This window comes from Solea solea, chromosome 2 (genome assembly GCF_958295425.1).
Source record: "Solea solea chromosome 2, fSolSol10.1, whole genome shotgun sequence".
Taxonomy (NCBI): Eukaryota; Metazoa; Chordata; class Actinopteri; order Pleuronectiformes; family Soleidae; genus Solea; species Solea solea.
In genome coordinates this window covers 26,116,848-26,131,849 of record NC_081135.1, presented here as the reverse complement: position 1 = coordinate 26,131,849, position 15,002 = coordinate 26,116,848, and the positions used below count along the sequence as shown (strand labels likewise).

Sequence of the window (15,002 nt, the reverse complement as noted above, 5' to 3'; positions counted from 1 at the left end):
TCTGGGGTTAATCCTTTTTTAAATTAGCCAATACATGTTGGCAGTGATCTTTTTAAAAGCCTTAGCCAAGGGCAAACGGCGGAGCATATATTCATACTCACACACTCATAACTATTACAAAGAGATTCACTTTACACTATTGAGAGTCCTGCCAGCCTTTTATAATTCAGATATGTTATTAATCAAAGAGAATGACAAAGAAACTAATGGTTTGTCTGATTTTCACTGGGGCACAATCCAGCCAGCAATTGATTGTGGCACCAGGACACCTGCAGCTTCAGAATACATTTCCACTTTCAGGAGAGCAGAGAGAGGGAGAGAAAGAAAGAGGGGAAAAAACCAGCACCACAAGAAAATATTGCCCCACCACATGAATATGCAGGGACTTGATACCAGCAGTGTCATTGCTAATGTTGCTGCCAATTACAGAGCATGTCATGACACTGTGATTCATGAATATTCATCGCTGACTGATATAGACGGCAGCAGTATTCAGAGGCCTCTATTCCCAATTTACTGTCTCATTGTGAATGGTGAACAGGTACCTCCATCATGCCATGGTGGCGCCTTCCAGCTGCAAGACAAGCTGTTCCATAAGGCATTGCTAGTTAACAGTGTGTTATATAAAGGTGTATAAAAGTGATGAAGTGCTCCCTGGCTCTAAAGAGCAGGCATTAAAGCATATTAAGTAGACATTTAAGCTTGTAAAGTGGGAATCTAGAAATGGAAAGAAGACACTGAGCAAAGGGATGCCTTCAGGGTTGGGCTGTTCAATTCTGACAAAGTTTGATGCCTGCTGGGGCTAAGGCACAAAATGAGGTTTGCAGAAATGAGCGGCCGGTGGGTTTTGCAAACTACCTACAACTAAAAAGGAGGACGGAGCAATTATCTCCTGTCGCTATAATCCAGTTTCAGAAAAAAGAAACACTGGGATAAACAACTAAATGTTTTTACTTTTACTAAAATTTTTGTTCTCAAATCATACTTTGGTCAAGTGGTGCTAATCCCAGCTATAATCCCATCCCATCCCAGATGACACTGGTGGAGGTTGCCAGTCTATCACAGGGAGGAACAGTTCTTTAGAGTATTAAAATACAAATATAAGAACATGCAGCCGATCTGTGTCTGTTTGAATGTGATGCTGCACATTATTGGATCCTTTCTTTTCTGACAAACAATATTTGACAGCATTTTTGATACTGCGGCCAATCACGGCGGAGGCAATTAAGTCGACTTAATATACTATTTAGTCTGTCACATATCATTACATTTAATGAGCTCATCATCATCTGTATGTAAAGTCCTAATGTAATCTTAAGTACCTGACGGTGCTTGACATAAATATGGAGGGAAGAAAAAAACCTATAATAACCTATAATATTTACCACTTAAGTGTAATGGAACGGAAGTATAAAGGAGCAAAAACCAAATATGTCGGCGTATGTCAGGCGCACACACACACTCTCCACAATGATGTAAACATGTCCTCAAAGTTAGAAGCATCATCTCAGGGAACAACTTCCGTGTGATTGAAACCAGCTCCTCTCCTTCGAATGGCTGTCAATTAATTGGGGCACATAAATGGGAAGTTAATTATTCTTCGGTGAAATGGCCAATTAAACTGTTAATTGTGTTTTCATTTTGAATCTAACTGCTGAATGGATGGCACACAGGCAGCAGTGTGGCCAAGCAGCGCCCATGGCAACAGCTGTTTTCAGAGGCACACGCACGCGTCACATCAGTCAGTAGATTTTTCCTGTAAAAGGTGTTTTACTTGCAGGTGTCAAACGACTCTAGAAGCTTGCTCGCTGTGAAGGATGCAAGTGAAGTGTGTTGTCACAACCAGCAGTCATGGGCGCCGGGAATGTGTCAAAGTAAGCACAACCTTTGAAGAGACACTGGAACTTTTTGGGGACAATAATATTTCTGTGAGTACCCACAATACATTGTGAGTGGAATCAGTCATTTAGAAATCCTGCCATTATGGCCACCTGGAAAAGACTGGGCGTGACCACACTGCCTTAATGGGTTTAGGCTAATTAAAAAGGTTAATTGTAAGGAGCAGGGGCTGTTTGATGTATGGCTGGTGAACAATAGTGTCCTCTAGAGGTGAGAGTAACTGTCATATACAGAGTTACCCCCCGCCCCTCCCCTGCCCTCCCCTGCCATGCACTCTCTGTCCTCATGTGCTCTGAGTACAGTCATAAAAAAACAAAACAAGAACACCACTCTGAGACTCATGTCTGTTCTGTAGTTTTGTGTAACAAAGACTCAGACGTCCAGGAAGAACACATGCAGCATGTTATGATTCTGCTGTGATTCTGGCTGCTGTTACACACACACACACACACACACACACACGTGGGCCCACATCTTTACACATGTAGTTTGGTACATGCTCTCCCCTCTTGGCTCGCTGCCCAGACCAATATGCATGGAGAAGAAAATGTAGGCCAACGTGATTGGCTGGGCAGGTGTTGGTGTAAGATTACAGTGAGATCAGTAATTCCATCGCTGCAGAACAATAAGGCCAAAAGATTATTTTGGCGACTGCGTCACCTTAAGCGTTTTCTGCGTCACTCCCCATTCTGCATTCTCCTATCACGTTTCCCTCTCTGGGGAATGAAATTGGTTCCCCCATGACAACTGGCTACAGGTCCACTAATTACCCCCCTTCCTCCCCCTCCTCCTCCTCCTCCTTCAGCGGCATACATATACACTACCAGCTCTATGAATAGGCAGACCCCACCCAATCTCAGGTCTAAATTTGGAACACAATTGAAAATAGAGAAATCCTGTCAGAGGATAACGAAGAATAATATTGAACCCTCCCACACACACACACACACACACACAAGGCATATCAGCCTCACTGTGACATAGCCTAATATGCCAAGATGTACACTACTTGATATATACTTATATACTTCATATATACTAGTCAGAGAAAACATAAAAGCATAAAAAGTATGCTATTAAAACAAAAACAATCATGAAAAATAGGAACCTTGGGAAACCTATAGAGTGTTGTGTGTCCAGTGTCCAGCTACAGTGGTGACGTGAAGGGATTATTATATGAGTATAAATGAGCAGAATATCATTTAATTTGCAGACAAAACTATGAAATCACATCACACAGATTAATGTGATGATATGAAATTCCCTGTGTGTGTGTGTGTGTGTGTGTGTGAGGTGGGTTTACCCTCATCTCTGCTAATGTCCATGTGGGAAGTAACATAGGAGACACATACCACAAGCCACTCACTCACACACACACACACAGCTCACCACAATAATTCAGGCTTGAGAACGCAGCGACGCGGATTGGTCCGTGTCGCTGTCGACGCCGATGACGTCATGGTGTGAAACACGTGGGCCACGGTATCCAGAGCTCACATAAACAAAGCCACATTGGCCAGACTGGGGTAGTCGAAGCTTGTGTCAGTGCGGAGTCACACGCGGTGCATGCGCTTGCCTGGCATTACTGGGTACCGACGCTCATGAGTGGGAGCTTTTACACAAATTGATGATTACCCCCTGTATGCTTATCGCATGGATTGAGAGCCACGATCCTGATGTGAAAGAGGTAAGATTTAGACTTTTTTTTTCTTCTTTTTTTAAAAAAAACAGCAGGATGATCTTGCTTTGCATGCAAGCAATGATCCAAGTGTTTGCTTCCTCTTTGACTTTACATTTTAAAGTGCACCAACTGAACAGCTGTTTAGATCTGCGGATGTGATATATTAAATAAATTCCAGCCGCCTGTTTTGCAAGATTTCCAAGTTGTCACGGATGCGCAAAGTTTATTTTCCACACTATATTGGCAAAATATTATAAGACGGTTAATTTCTATATGCACGCATTTTTATCATGCATTTGTATTATCTATTTAGATTTACACATATGTCACCGCGTATAGTTTAGTGCAAAATGTTGAACACGTTGAATTGTGGGTGACTGTGTTCATTTTTAGATACTTGCTTTATTTTATACTGTGGTAAATGTCAGGGGTGTTGTGTTTTAATAGGGGACGATCCAGAACAGAGTCGCCTTTTCCAATCCGAACACGCATACAACTCCTGACATTATCCATTTCAAGTGTCACCGAAAAACTGTAAGAAGACTTGAGGTATGATATGGAAATATTATTTACTAATACTAAATAAATGTTTTTCTTTTAATGCCATGTTATTATTATGAGATGACCCACTAAAGCTATTAAAGTTGTTGTTTTTTTAAGAGTAAAATAACATTCAATTGATTTAAGTGTAAACCTTGCTTCACACTTTAAACTAAATTCAGATTTTGTGTTTTGTTTTCCCCCGGTTTGGTTTTGCAGCCATGCCCTGCGTTCAGGCTCAGTATGGATCATCGCCTCAAGGAGCCAGTCCTGCCTCCCAGAGCTATAGCTGCCACACCGCCGGAGAATACAGCTGCGACTTCTTAACACCCGAGTTTGTTAAGTTTAGCATGGACTTGACCAACACTGAGATCACAGCCACCACTTCTCTCCCGAGTTTCAGCACTTTCATGGACAACTACAATACCGGTTACGACGTGAAACCGCCCTGTCTGTATCAGATGCCCCACTCTGGAGACCAGTCCTCCATCAAAGTGGAGGACGTCCAGATGCACAGCTACCATCAGCAGAGCCACCTGCCACCTCAGTCAGAAGAAATGATGGCTCACTCTGGGCCTATGTACTTCAAAACATCCTCGCCTCATGCTCCAAGTACGCCAAACTTCCAAGTTCAGCCTAATCACATGTGGGAGGATCCTGGCTCCCTGCACAGTTTCCACCAGAACTATGTTGCGGCCACGTCTCACATGATGGACCAGCGCAAGAATCCGGTGTCGAGGCTGTCGCTCTTCTCCTTCAAGCAGTCGCCGCCCGGCACTCCAGTCTCCAGCTGTCAGATGCGCTTTGACGGGCCGCTGCACGTCTCCATGAACCATGACAACCCGGGCGCGCACCGCGGCCTGGACGGTCAGAGCTTTGCTGTGCCCAGCGCCATCAGGAAACAGGCGGGTCTGTCCTTCCCTCACTCCCTGCAGCTCGGACACGGGCACCAGCTGGTGGACAGCCAAGTGCCATCGCCCCCGTCCCGAGGATCTCCGTCAAACGAGGGTCTGTGTGCGGTGTGTGGGGACAACGCAGCGTGCCAGCATTATGGAGTGAGAACCTGCGAAGGCTGCAAAGGATTTTTCAAGGTGGGCTGCACATGATCATGAATCAGCATTCAAGTTTGATCAATTGTGTTCCAAAAAATAACAATAACAGTGTCATTAACATTACACAGTCAGTATAATTAAGCAGCAGCTAAATGTGTGTATTAAAATAAAACCTAATATGACATAAAACAGATCTCAAAGGAGTGAATAAAATACAAATAAAGGCATGACTGTATCTGCTGTGAGTCTGCTCCCTTTGTTGAATCCCAGCAGATCACATAGATATCATATCGTTTTATTCCTCTCCTGGTCCGTGTCCTTCATGTGTTTTATTTTTCAAAGACAGGCCCACAGAGTGACATTATGTTTTTTTTCTCTCTCCTTTTCTCCACCAGCGCACCGTCCAGAAAAATGCAAAATACGTGTGTTTAGCAAATAAAAACTGTCCTGTTGACAAACGCCGAAGAAATCGTTGCCAGTTCTGCCGTTTCCAGAAGTGCCTTGTCGTCGGAATGGTGAGAGAAGGTATGTTTACTTCATACATTAAATTATTTTAGACTAGTGCAGCATAAGAGAGTTTTGAATATACAGTAATATTATTGTGAAAATAAAAAAAACGCAGAGCTATTTTCAGATTTGGTGCCAAGTTTTTACGCACGACACAATCTATATTTTTCAACATTATAAACTTGTCATGTGTGTGTCCAAACGCAGTTGTCCGAACGGATAGCCTCAAAGGTCGGAGAGGACGTTTACCATCCAAACCCAAAAGTCCACAGGAGTCGTCCCCACCCTCGCCGCCAGTGAGCCTCATAAGCGCACTTGTCAGGGCCCATGTGGACTCGAACCCCTCCATGTCTGCGTTGGATTACTCCAGAGTAAGTGAAGCACTGCAGGCCTACAAATACACATGATACTTAAAAAGAAGAGAAAGGACGAAAGCGGGGCAACTATTCTCTCATGTGAAAAAGAAAAAAAAAAAGAACAACATGATTGATGACCTTTGTAATTTATTCCTGCTTTTATGTAACACTTTATTACTTTAAAAGTTTTCTGTAATAGATCGCTGCATTCTTAACTTTGTCAGCCTTTAAATGTGGCATATTTTTCCCCTAAGTAAATTGCACTGAAATAGAGAACTTAATAAAAAAGAGGACATGAATTTAACAGTAAAAAGGCGCCCTCTCTCTTCCTTTCTCCCTCACTCTCTTGGAAATGGGCATTTGCAATTTCACGGATTATATATTTTAAAGGACCTCATTAAGGCGCTGTTTAAATTAAATTCCAGTTTCAGGCTAACCCTGACTACCAAATGACTGGAGACAACACTCAGCACATCCAGCAGTTCTATGATCTCCTGACGGGCTCCATGGAGATCATCCGGGGCTGGGCGGAGAAGATCCCTGGCTTCTCTGATTTACCGAAGCAAGATCAAGATCTCCTCTTCGAATCCGCCTTCCTCGAACTGTTCGTGCTGCGGCTGGCGTACAGGTGAGCTGCGTGATTATTAAAACAAAACAAAAAAAAACAATGCAGGGATTTTAGACAATCATCGGCTACTCCTTCAAGCTTCACTTGCTTTGGTTTTTATTAGCTGCTCAATAATTAAATGGCTCTTAAATTCCCCGTTTATTTCCAAGCGTAATTAATGGCATTTTCTTATTAATTGCAGGTCCAACCCAGTGGAAGGCAAGCTTATTTTTTGTAATGGAGTTGTGTTGCACCGGCTACAGTGCGTCCGTGGATTTGGGGAGTGGGTGGATTCGATCGTGGAGTTTTCCTCGAACTTGCAGAGCATGAACATTGACATCTCAGCCTTCTCCTGCATCGCAGCGCTGGCCATGGTAACAGGTGCGTAAAGAGGGGAGACTGTGTGCGCGCTTTTACGCATGATTCAAAAACAGAGGGAATTCATAGAGGACATTATTTCTCTCTCTCATTTATTTATTTTCTCTCGTTTGTGTTGCAGAACGACACGGGCTCAAGGAACCCAAGCGAGTGGAGGATCTTCAAAACAAGATAGTTAACTGCCTCAAAGATCAAGTGACATTCAGTGGCGGTGGATTGAATCGTCCCAACTACTTGTCAAAACTTTTGGGAAAGCTCCCTGAACTGCGCACACTATGTACCCAAGGTCTGCAGCGTATCTTTTACCTTAAACTAGAAGACCTAGTCCCTCCGCCGGCAATAATTGACAAACTTTTCCTCGACACCCTACCTTTCTAAGTCTGACTCCACAGCGAGACCTCAAAGAACTTCCACAACAGACTGTTCGAGTCAGACTTGACTCGATTTTTCACGCTATTATTTCGGCATATTTGCAAGCTCCGTAGGCTAAACAGAACAGAGTACACTATTATGTTTCATCAAAAAAAGATAAAAACAGGAGGAAGAGACAGTGTGTTGTTGCGGTGTTGGCCTTTTTCTTCTCTGATTTTTCTTTGGGGTTTTGTTTTTCCCCGAGTGCCAAACCAGTGAATCAACACGGCGAATTTTTCCTCTCTCTCTCTCTCTCTCTCTCTCTCTCTAGAGAGAGAGAGAGAGAGAGAGAGAGAGAGAGAACAAACGGTCAACAAAGTAAATCCGGTTTTGCACTCACTCTGCTGCTGATCCATCAGCGACTCCACTGAAATCAGTTGTAATATATTCCATTTATATAAATATATATGTACACACATGTATATGACCACACACACACACACACACGCGCGCGCGCACTCACATACACACACACACACACATACTGTATATTATGATAGATTATGTGATGCCGCCAGTGCATCGGTTTATAAACAGTGTACAAAGTTTGTTACAATGGAAACATTTCATTTTCTTTTTTCTGACTCGTGCCTACGTGTTTCTGACAGGATTCCCCAAAAAGTATCCAGAAAAGACAACGCATGTTCTATACTTTTTACTTGCCTCTCCTCTTTTTCCCCCCTCTTCTTTCTTTCTTTTATAGGCACTTGCTGAGGTGATGTCTATACATAATATATACCGGACACTATGTAGTCTGCTAGATTTGATACAGATTCGTAGTTATGGCACTCCTTTTATGTATTTACGCATATGTGGGGGACAAAAAAAATGATAATATCTCATCTGTATAGAAAATGAGGGACCCATGGTGTTTGTAAAACTGTCAGACATTCCTTGTTTGTATGTGCTGTAAGTATTGTTGCTGTTGAATATAAACGTTTCTATATATTTATTATTTCTATATTGCCGAGAGCTACACTAGCATGGTGCAATTTAAACGACTTCAAAACCACCCGAGTTCATGCTGAGCACGTTGTCTATATGTTTTATGTCTTATAAACGTCTATAGGTAGCTATGATTTAACACGGTTCTGGAAAAATGAAGACGCTCCATCTTATACCGAGAGGTTCGTGTGTGTGTGTGTGTGTGTGTGTGTGTGCGCGTGTGATGTATAGGCCCACATCTTTGCCATCATGATGTACCTACTTACAACTTCTGTAACGCATTTGGTGCCGAATTCAAAAACTTTAGAGAGAAAGAAATATTTAATGTTTACAAATAAAACTTTAAAATCAATCCTCTGCTAAATAGTTTCTCTGAAATTAATTTTTTTCACCCCTCCCTTAAATTTGGAAGGATATCTGATTGAAATAAGCTGTTCGAGGACAAGAGAAAATATAATTTTTCGAGATTTATTTCCCCAGTTGCCTGTGTTCAGGCCTTTTTTGCGCAAAAAAAACTCATTCAAAACAATTTTTTCTTTACCTTAACAAATATTCTGATTGTTACAGGAGCCCTGGTGTATTTAATTTAAATACCTGAAGCAAGTTATGGACGTTTAAGAGTGGAATGTGTCAGGCCTGCTAATGTATTTATTGTTGTTTCCTTCTTAAACAAAACACGACGCTTTTTAAATGCAATTCATTTATGATGAGACAATTTCAATCGTTTTAACCCTAGATTAATATTTCACTCGTCAAAATGACAGTTTGAAAAACACTACAGCTGCGCGTCTATATTTATAACATTTCAACAAAGTCAAAAGAGCTATTTTTATTAGACCACCCCCGTTTTTCATCTTCTAACTTCTACTTGTATTTTGGTTACAACGGATTAAGTATATGAATCTTCTCATTTCATTTGCATCCCATAGATTTTTTATTGTTCCTTTTCTTTTGGAAAACTTAAATGGAAGACTTCGGATTTTATTATTCAGCATTTTTTTATATATGTTTGCGAGCTTATTATGGAACAAATTCAAACGGCTTCATTTCTCCTGCGAGTTACTAAAAACTCACCTGATGACGCAGAACTAAACTATGCTTACACTTTCCCGAAATGAAATCACCTGAATTCTGCCCCATAACATAAAAAAAAAAAACCCGTGCAGTTAGTTTAGTATTAAATGGTGTACAACCTGTTTGAGCGCGTGCAGGTCCAGCGCAGCTTTACATTGTTCACCTGTCTGTGTTGAGATTTCTCTATTCTGCGGGCGCCGAGGTTTCACTGCAAGACACAGAAATCTAGTTTGTTTTATTGCACTTTAATAGAAAACTACTTTTTTTTCTCTCTTTTCTTTTTTACCGTCAACTTCCAAACAAACCCCCGGGGAGTCTTTTGCTTTCCTGCAGCACGCAGGTTAGAGTCAGGACACAAGTCCGGCACTGTAAACTTTATTCCATTCCTTTATTGTCCTCACACGACTATGTGTTCAGTCGCTGCACGCGCGCCAAATCCGCGACGTACAGTGCGTAATTGAATAAATTAAAGCAATTAAGTATAATGTATAGAAAGAGGCGGCGACTGTGCCGCTGTCACAAAGCCTTCTCCCTTTTGTCTGTCAGAGGGGAGAAGTGAGGCCAGGCTGCGGGGCATGTCTGGGTCTTATCCTCACTGATTCCACATTTACCACATGATCGAGATGAGGGGAGCAGCTTATTTTTGCGAGATATTAGCGGCAGGCAATAAATTGTCTAAATAATTAGATCGTCACTGTAAAGCGCTAATTCCAAGGCAAATTGGGATTAGGCTCAGAACCAGTTTGCTGACATTTAGCAGATCTGCTGAAAGGGAGCATTACAATGTCACAAGTTCCCCTCTATTGACTCAAAGTACAGTTAGGTTTTAAACATGTCTATATCTCCACACACAATAAAACATGACACGTGTAGCCGAGACTCCTGTCAGTGTTTGTGCATGATTATGGAGAATGTGCTGGAGGACTTTTGAAGTCTAAATTCATTAGGACAAGGCCGTGACTTCATCCCCTACCCACACTTGACATCAGCGTGATGGTGTGAGCGTTAGAAGGAGCCACAAGAAAGGGAAAGAAAAAGACTTTCCCTTGTTCTAACCTGCAGCTGCTGAAGCACAAAAGCACAGAGCACACAGGTGAGGGCGGCCCTCATCCGAGAGCAGAGCCCCAACATGTCTGCTGCTAAGTGCTTGTGCAGAGAGTGAGAAGAGCATCAAATTATAAGACTGAGCCCTGTAGCTTCAGAAAGTGCTTCTTCACATCCACAGTGGGCTGCCACTATTAGAAGCATGCCGCACACTGTGACTGTCATGGATTATGTTGCATGCACAGCTGCACATTGTTGCACTTTTGTCTGGTTCTGTGATGCAATCTGACAGGTTGGTGTGTGGCGGTGGTGCTGCAGAGGTGCTGCCAGGATTTGAGGAGTGCTGTCGCTGTAGCGAGTGTGGTGACCGTCCACAGTCTAGTGACCACTGAGGAGTCATTTATGGGCAGCAAAAGAGAATGAGCATGTACTTTACTTGGGTTATGCAAGAGTGTAAAAATAATGTTGACTTAAAATTGTAGTGAATAACGTTTTAAGGTGCAGTGTGTACGATTTAGATGATATTATTCCCATTTGGCAGAAGTGGAATATAAAAGTTTTGGGGTTTTTTTTTGACTGTACAATCACCTGGATGTATGAATTGTTGGACCACCATATTTTTAATGGGCAAACTAAACACCGTGTTCTGACGATAACTGAGGTTCTGCTGCAACATGAAACTTCACCAACATATGCGTCTAAATCCTACACATTGTACCTTTAAATATACAGAAATGTCCATTACATTCAAATCATTGTCAAATGAGTTCACACATTGCTGATTAAGGCCATCGGCTCCACCCAACTCTCTCTTTCTGTGTTTCTCAGAATGGCAGTGTTTAGATCTCGTGTCTTCAGGTGCTGCGCACAGGAAGAGATTCATTTTATCTCAAGACAGACGTAGACAACAGCATTGTTGCGCTACTAAAGTGAGACGGCTGAAAACGGATTGACTGAAACAAAAATGTTTGTTTAGAAATTTTACCCTTGACCCTGCCTGTTCCGGTGCTGCTCGTGTACACACACACACACACGCTCCCTCAGTCATGTCTGATAGTATTGCCTGACAGAGCCCAAGGACACAGGATTCAATTAATAATTTCTGTTCGCAAAGACTAAACAGAGAGATAATAACATTAGCAACAACAGAAATCACCACAACTTACATACTGCAGCTTTAAGTTCACTAGTCATGAGGTCTCATGTGAATTACCAAGTTGGAGAGATAAGCTTGAGCCTTCACCTTTGCACAATAATAGACATCTAGAGGGGAAACCACACACGCAGCTGCTCAAACTGAAGCCACATCGGCGAAGAGGAGAAATGTGGTGCTTTTGTCCAAATGTGGTAGCCGCTAAATTCTATTGTCCAAACATGCACGCTGATGCTAAGAATCCATGTCATACACTGATGCAGCAGAGGATTTGCATGAAAACAGTTTGTAGTTTTCTAACATTAGTTAAGCGTTTTCTTTCTTTGACCCGTCTATGATCAGTCTCTCTCTGTGAAATTAAAGCCCTTTAAATATCGCTATATAATAACTTTGAAGTACGCGGCCCGACTCTGGTTGTCATGTCCTCCAGACAACTTTTTCAACACTTCTCCTGCTTTTCACTCATTCCGTCCACATTTCCCACTTCATGTTACCTTTCCCTCAGTTGACCCAGGCTGCTGCTGCTGCGTGAGCGTGCAGTATAACATGCCGATTACACAACTTATGAAACCCGCCGACAATAGTGCTAAACAATATGAATGAATAATGAGTAGAGAGGACGGCCCTTTGGATGCGACTGTCTATAGTTATATTACTGTGACTATTTGATTTACCATATTGAAATGGTGATGATTGTCCAATAAATAATGCAAAAAGCTGATTTCCGAGTAGCGGGCCAGGAAAAAAAGAAATCCACCTTGCATATAGATGGAAGTGAGCCGTGTCTGTCCCTCTCAGCCTGTGGCCCAGAGCAGCTTTATCATTCATAGAACTAAACAGACAATCAATTCAGCAGCCATGTATGAAGGATGAAGGGGTGCGACAAGCTGTGAATGATGAGGAGCCAAAAATCAAAGGCCTCACTCCTTCTTAGCTCTAATGGCCATTACCAGTCGAGACAGCACCAGTAAAATGAGGTTAATCATTTGCACAGATCCCTTCAAAGAAGATTGACTGAACTTGATTCCCTGTCAGATCACTCATAAATATTTACTTCATATTAAACAGCTGTGTATGACGCGTGTTACCGCGCATCGATTTCTGATACCTGCCATCAAATTATTGTTTCAAGTGTGGTCACCTAAAACCATTATTGCACCTCAAGACTCAATTATGCCACCCGCAAGTAATTAATAATGCAAGGAAGCTGGCAGGACACAGCGTTGGAGAGGAGGCTCTCCAGGTTTCTGCGGGAAACCTATATGTTTGAAAGAAAAATCTTAATATAATAAAAAGAAACCGCAAGAGTTCAAATTCAGTGTTGCTCTGAATTAACAGCCCTATGGTTTACATTCATGGGCACAGTGTGTATCAGTATTGAGCACATGGTCTCAGTCCTTTGACCTTATTGACAAAATGGAATCGGAAATTTCCTTTATAGAAAGAGTTAATGTTTCCTCAGGCGGACGTGTTTCCAATTCAATTAGTTTTAATGAAGCCGGTGCTCAGTGGTTACTGAAGTAGAAAAAACAGGCATAAATGCCTGATGGTAATAGAGGACATATTAAGGAGGAAGGGATCAGACACACAGTGCGTGTTCCTGAGTGGCGCAAAATGCCTCTATCAGGCTGGTAGGAGCCAGTGGCTTGGGAAGCAATGAATTGTATGAGCCTCAAATGATGCATTAGGTCTCAGGGGCGAGGCTGGAGGAGACGGACGAGCAAACTGTAAAAACAAACGGGGGAGGAATCCAGCTTTGACGGCACATCGCAGCCTGAAACTGAAATTAATTATCATCAGATTGGAAAACATTTTGTAAAATTATTATTTCTTTGCTTTTTGCTTTCCTCCATTTACTCCTCTCACAGTGACAATGTGGCCAAACTCAGAGATGCAAACTATCCCTTCATTTGATGTCTGTGTGTAAAAAAAAATGTCAACACGGTCACATGCACTGGCTCAGTTCCCTCATGAATATGCTCTCGCCCCGTGTTTGGGTTTGTGCCGATGCTCCATGTGAAGTGAAACATATAAAAGTAGTCCGTGTGCACGTGATCCGTTTGTGTCTTTGAGTTTAATCATGTGTGTGCATGTGTGGTCTTCTATATTCTCTGCAATATGCATTAAATAGCAGGTACATGGTTGTCCTGGGAGACTCTAGAGGATTAAGGCGTCTGCCGTGCAATCACAACACTCCTGGTCCGACTTCACCTGGAAAATCAGTGTGGTGTTGCATGTACTTCAATACTTAAAAAAAGGCAAATGCAATATTTTCCTAGTATTTTCCTGTGTAAAAATTAAAGGACAAATTAAAAGTTTAAGAAAAGAAAAACAAGAAAACAAAGTATTATAGGAATGCCACACGTCAGAGTCACCCGTCCTTCAGACATGAAAAATATTGCATCAAAAACCTCTCGTCAGGGTGTTTTTCCTGCGTAAGCTCAATCTCACTTGCTATCAAATCACATTAAAAAAACAAAGGCCATACAATTTGACAGGTTCAGGTCAAACATCAACATCAAACTCGCCAAATATTTAAACACACGCAGTATTCGCTATGGAGCTGCAAGATGTGGTAAAACATTTTTTTTTCTTTTACATCACACTGTGATTATTTTGACAGACATTTTGATTGCCGTATTAATTGGTGCAAATGATCTTTTTTGCATCATTAAAAAATCATGACGATTTAATTTCCTCTTTCACCGTCTTTCATGAAATAAAACACATTTTGTCATCTAAAGTTTTGGGGCCAGCGAATATCTGCGGCACCCCGGAATTTAATCACAATGCCGCTTTGTCACACACTGCGTCTCTATCAAATAACCCTGGTTTGGATTTTAACACCTGGTCTTTCTGCGATTTCTTATTGTTTTGTGGCCACGTTGAAAAAACACGTCTGAAATACACTTAAAAATACATCTTAAGGGCTTCCGAGGCCTTGATTGCACGAACCTCTGTTTACAGAAGGCACATAACCACAACACAGATGCATGTAGTGATTGTATTACAAATCTGCTGGTGCACATTTAAGTACACATTTACAGTGAGAGGCTGTCAGTAGATAGTAGAGTGGAGGTACACTTGAAAGGTCAAGAGGGGAATATGGTGTGTGTATGTGTGGGTGTGTATTTTGGACAAGAGGGACGGGGAGGAGGTATGGTGTTTGTGTGTGTGTGTGTGTGTGTGTGTGTGTGTGTGTGTGTGTGTGTGTGTGTGTGTGCGTGCGTGCATGTGTGTGTGTGTCACAACAGACAGGAGAGATCCAGCCCAGACTCCCACACAGCTTTGTCATATCACCGGGAGATTAGCAACACACACATGTCAAGCCAGACAGAGCCTGCTGCAATAATGC

At 42.1% G+C, this 15,002-nt stretch overlaps 1 protein-coding gene and 1 long non-coding RNA gene across 2 annotated transcripts in view; one reads left to right on the top strand and one right to left on the bottom strand.

Annotated features, from left to right (window-relative positions):
* Positions 1–3,434: 3,434 nt before the first annotated feature.
* Positions 3,435–7,673, top strand: nr4a2a (nuclear receptor subfamily 4, group A, member 2a). The gene is made up of 8 exons (XM_058652447.1): positions 3,435–3,586; positions 4,028–4,129; positions 4,340–5,211; positions 5,568–5,697; positions 5,887–6,050; positions 6,461–6,663; positions 6,845–7,023; positions 7,142–7,673. Exons 3-8 carry the CDS (start codon positions 4,342–4,344, stop codon positions 7,396–7,398), a joined length of 1,803 nt encoding a protein of 600 aa, XP_058508430.1. The 5' UTR covers positions 3,435–3,586; positions 4,028–4,129; positions 4,340–4,341; the 3' UTR covers positions 7,399–7,673.
* The window catches only part of LOC131474543 (uncharacterized), a 76,717-nt gene continuing 68,256 nt past the window's right edge, over positions 6,542–15,002 (bottom strand). The window contains exon 3 of the long non-coding RNA XR_009242310.1: positions 6,542–6,668. This is a non-coding gene — a long non-coding RNA (uncharacterized LOC131474543). The remainder of the gene's footprint in view (positions 6,669–15,002) is intronic.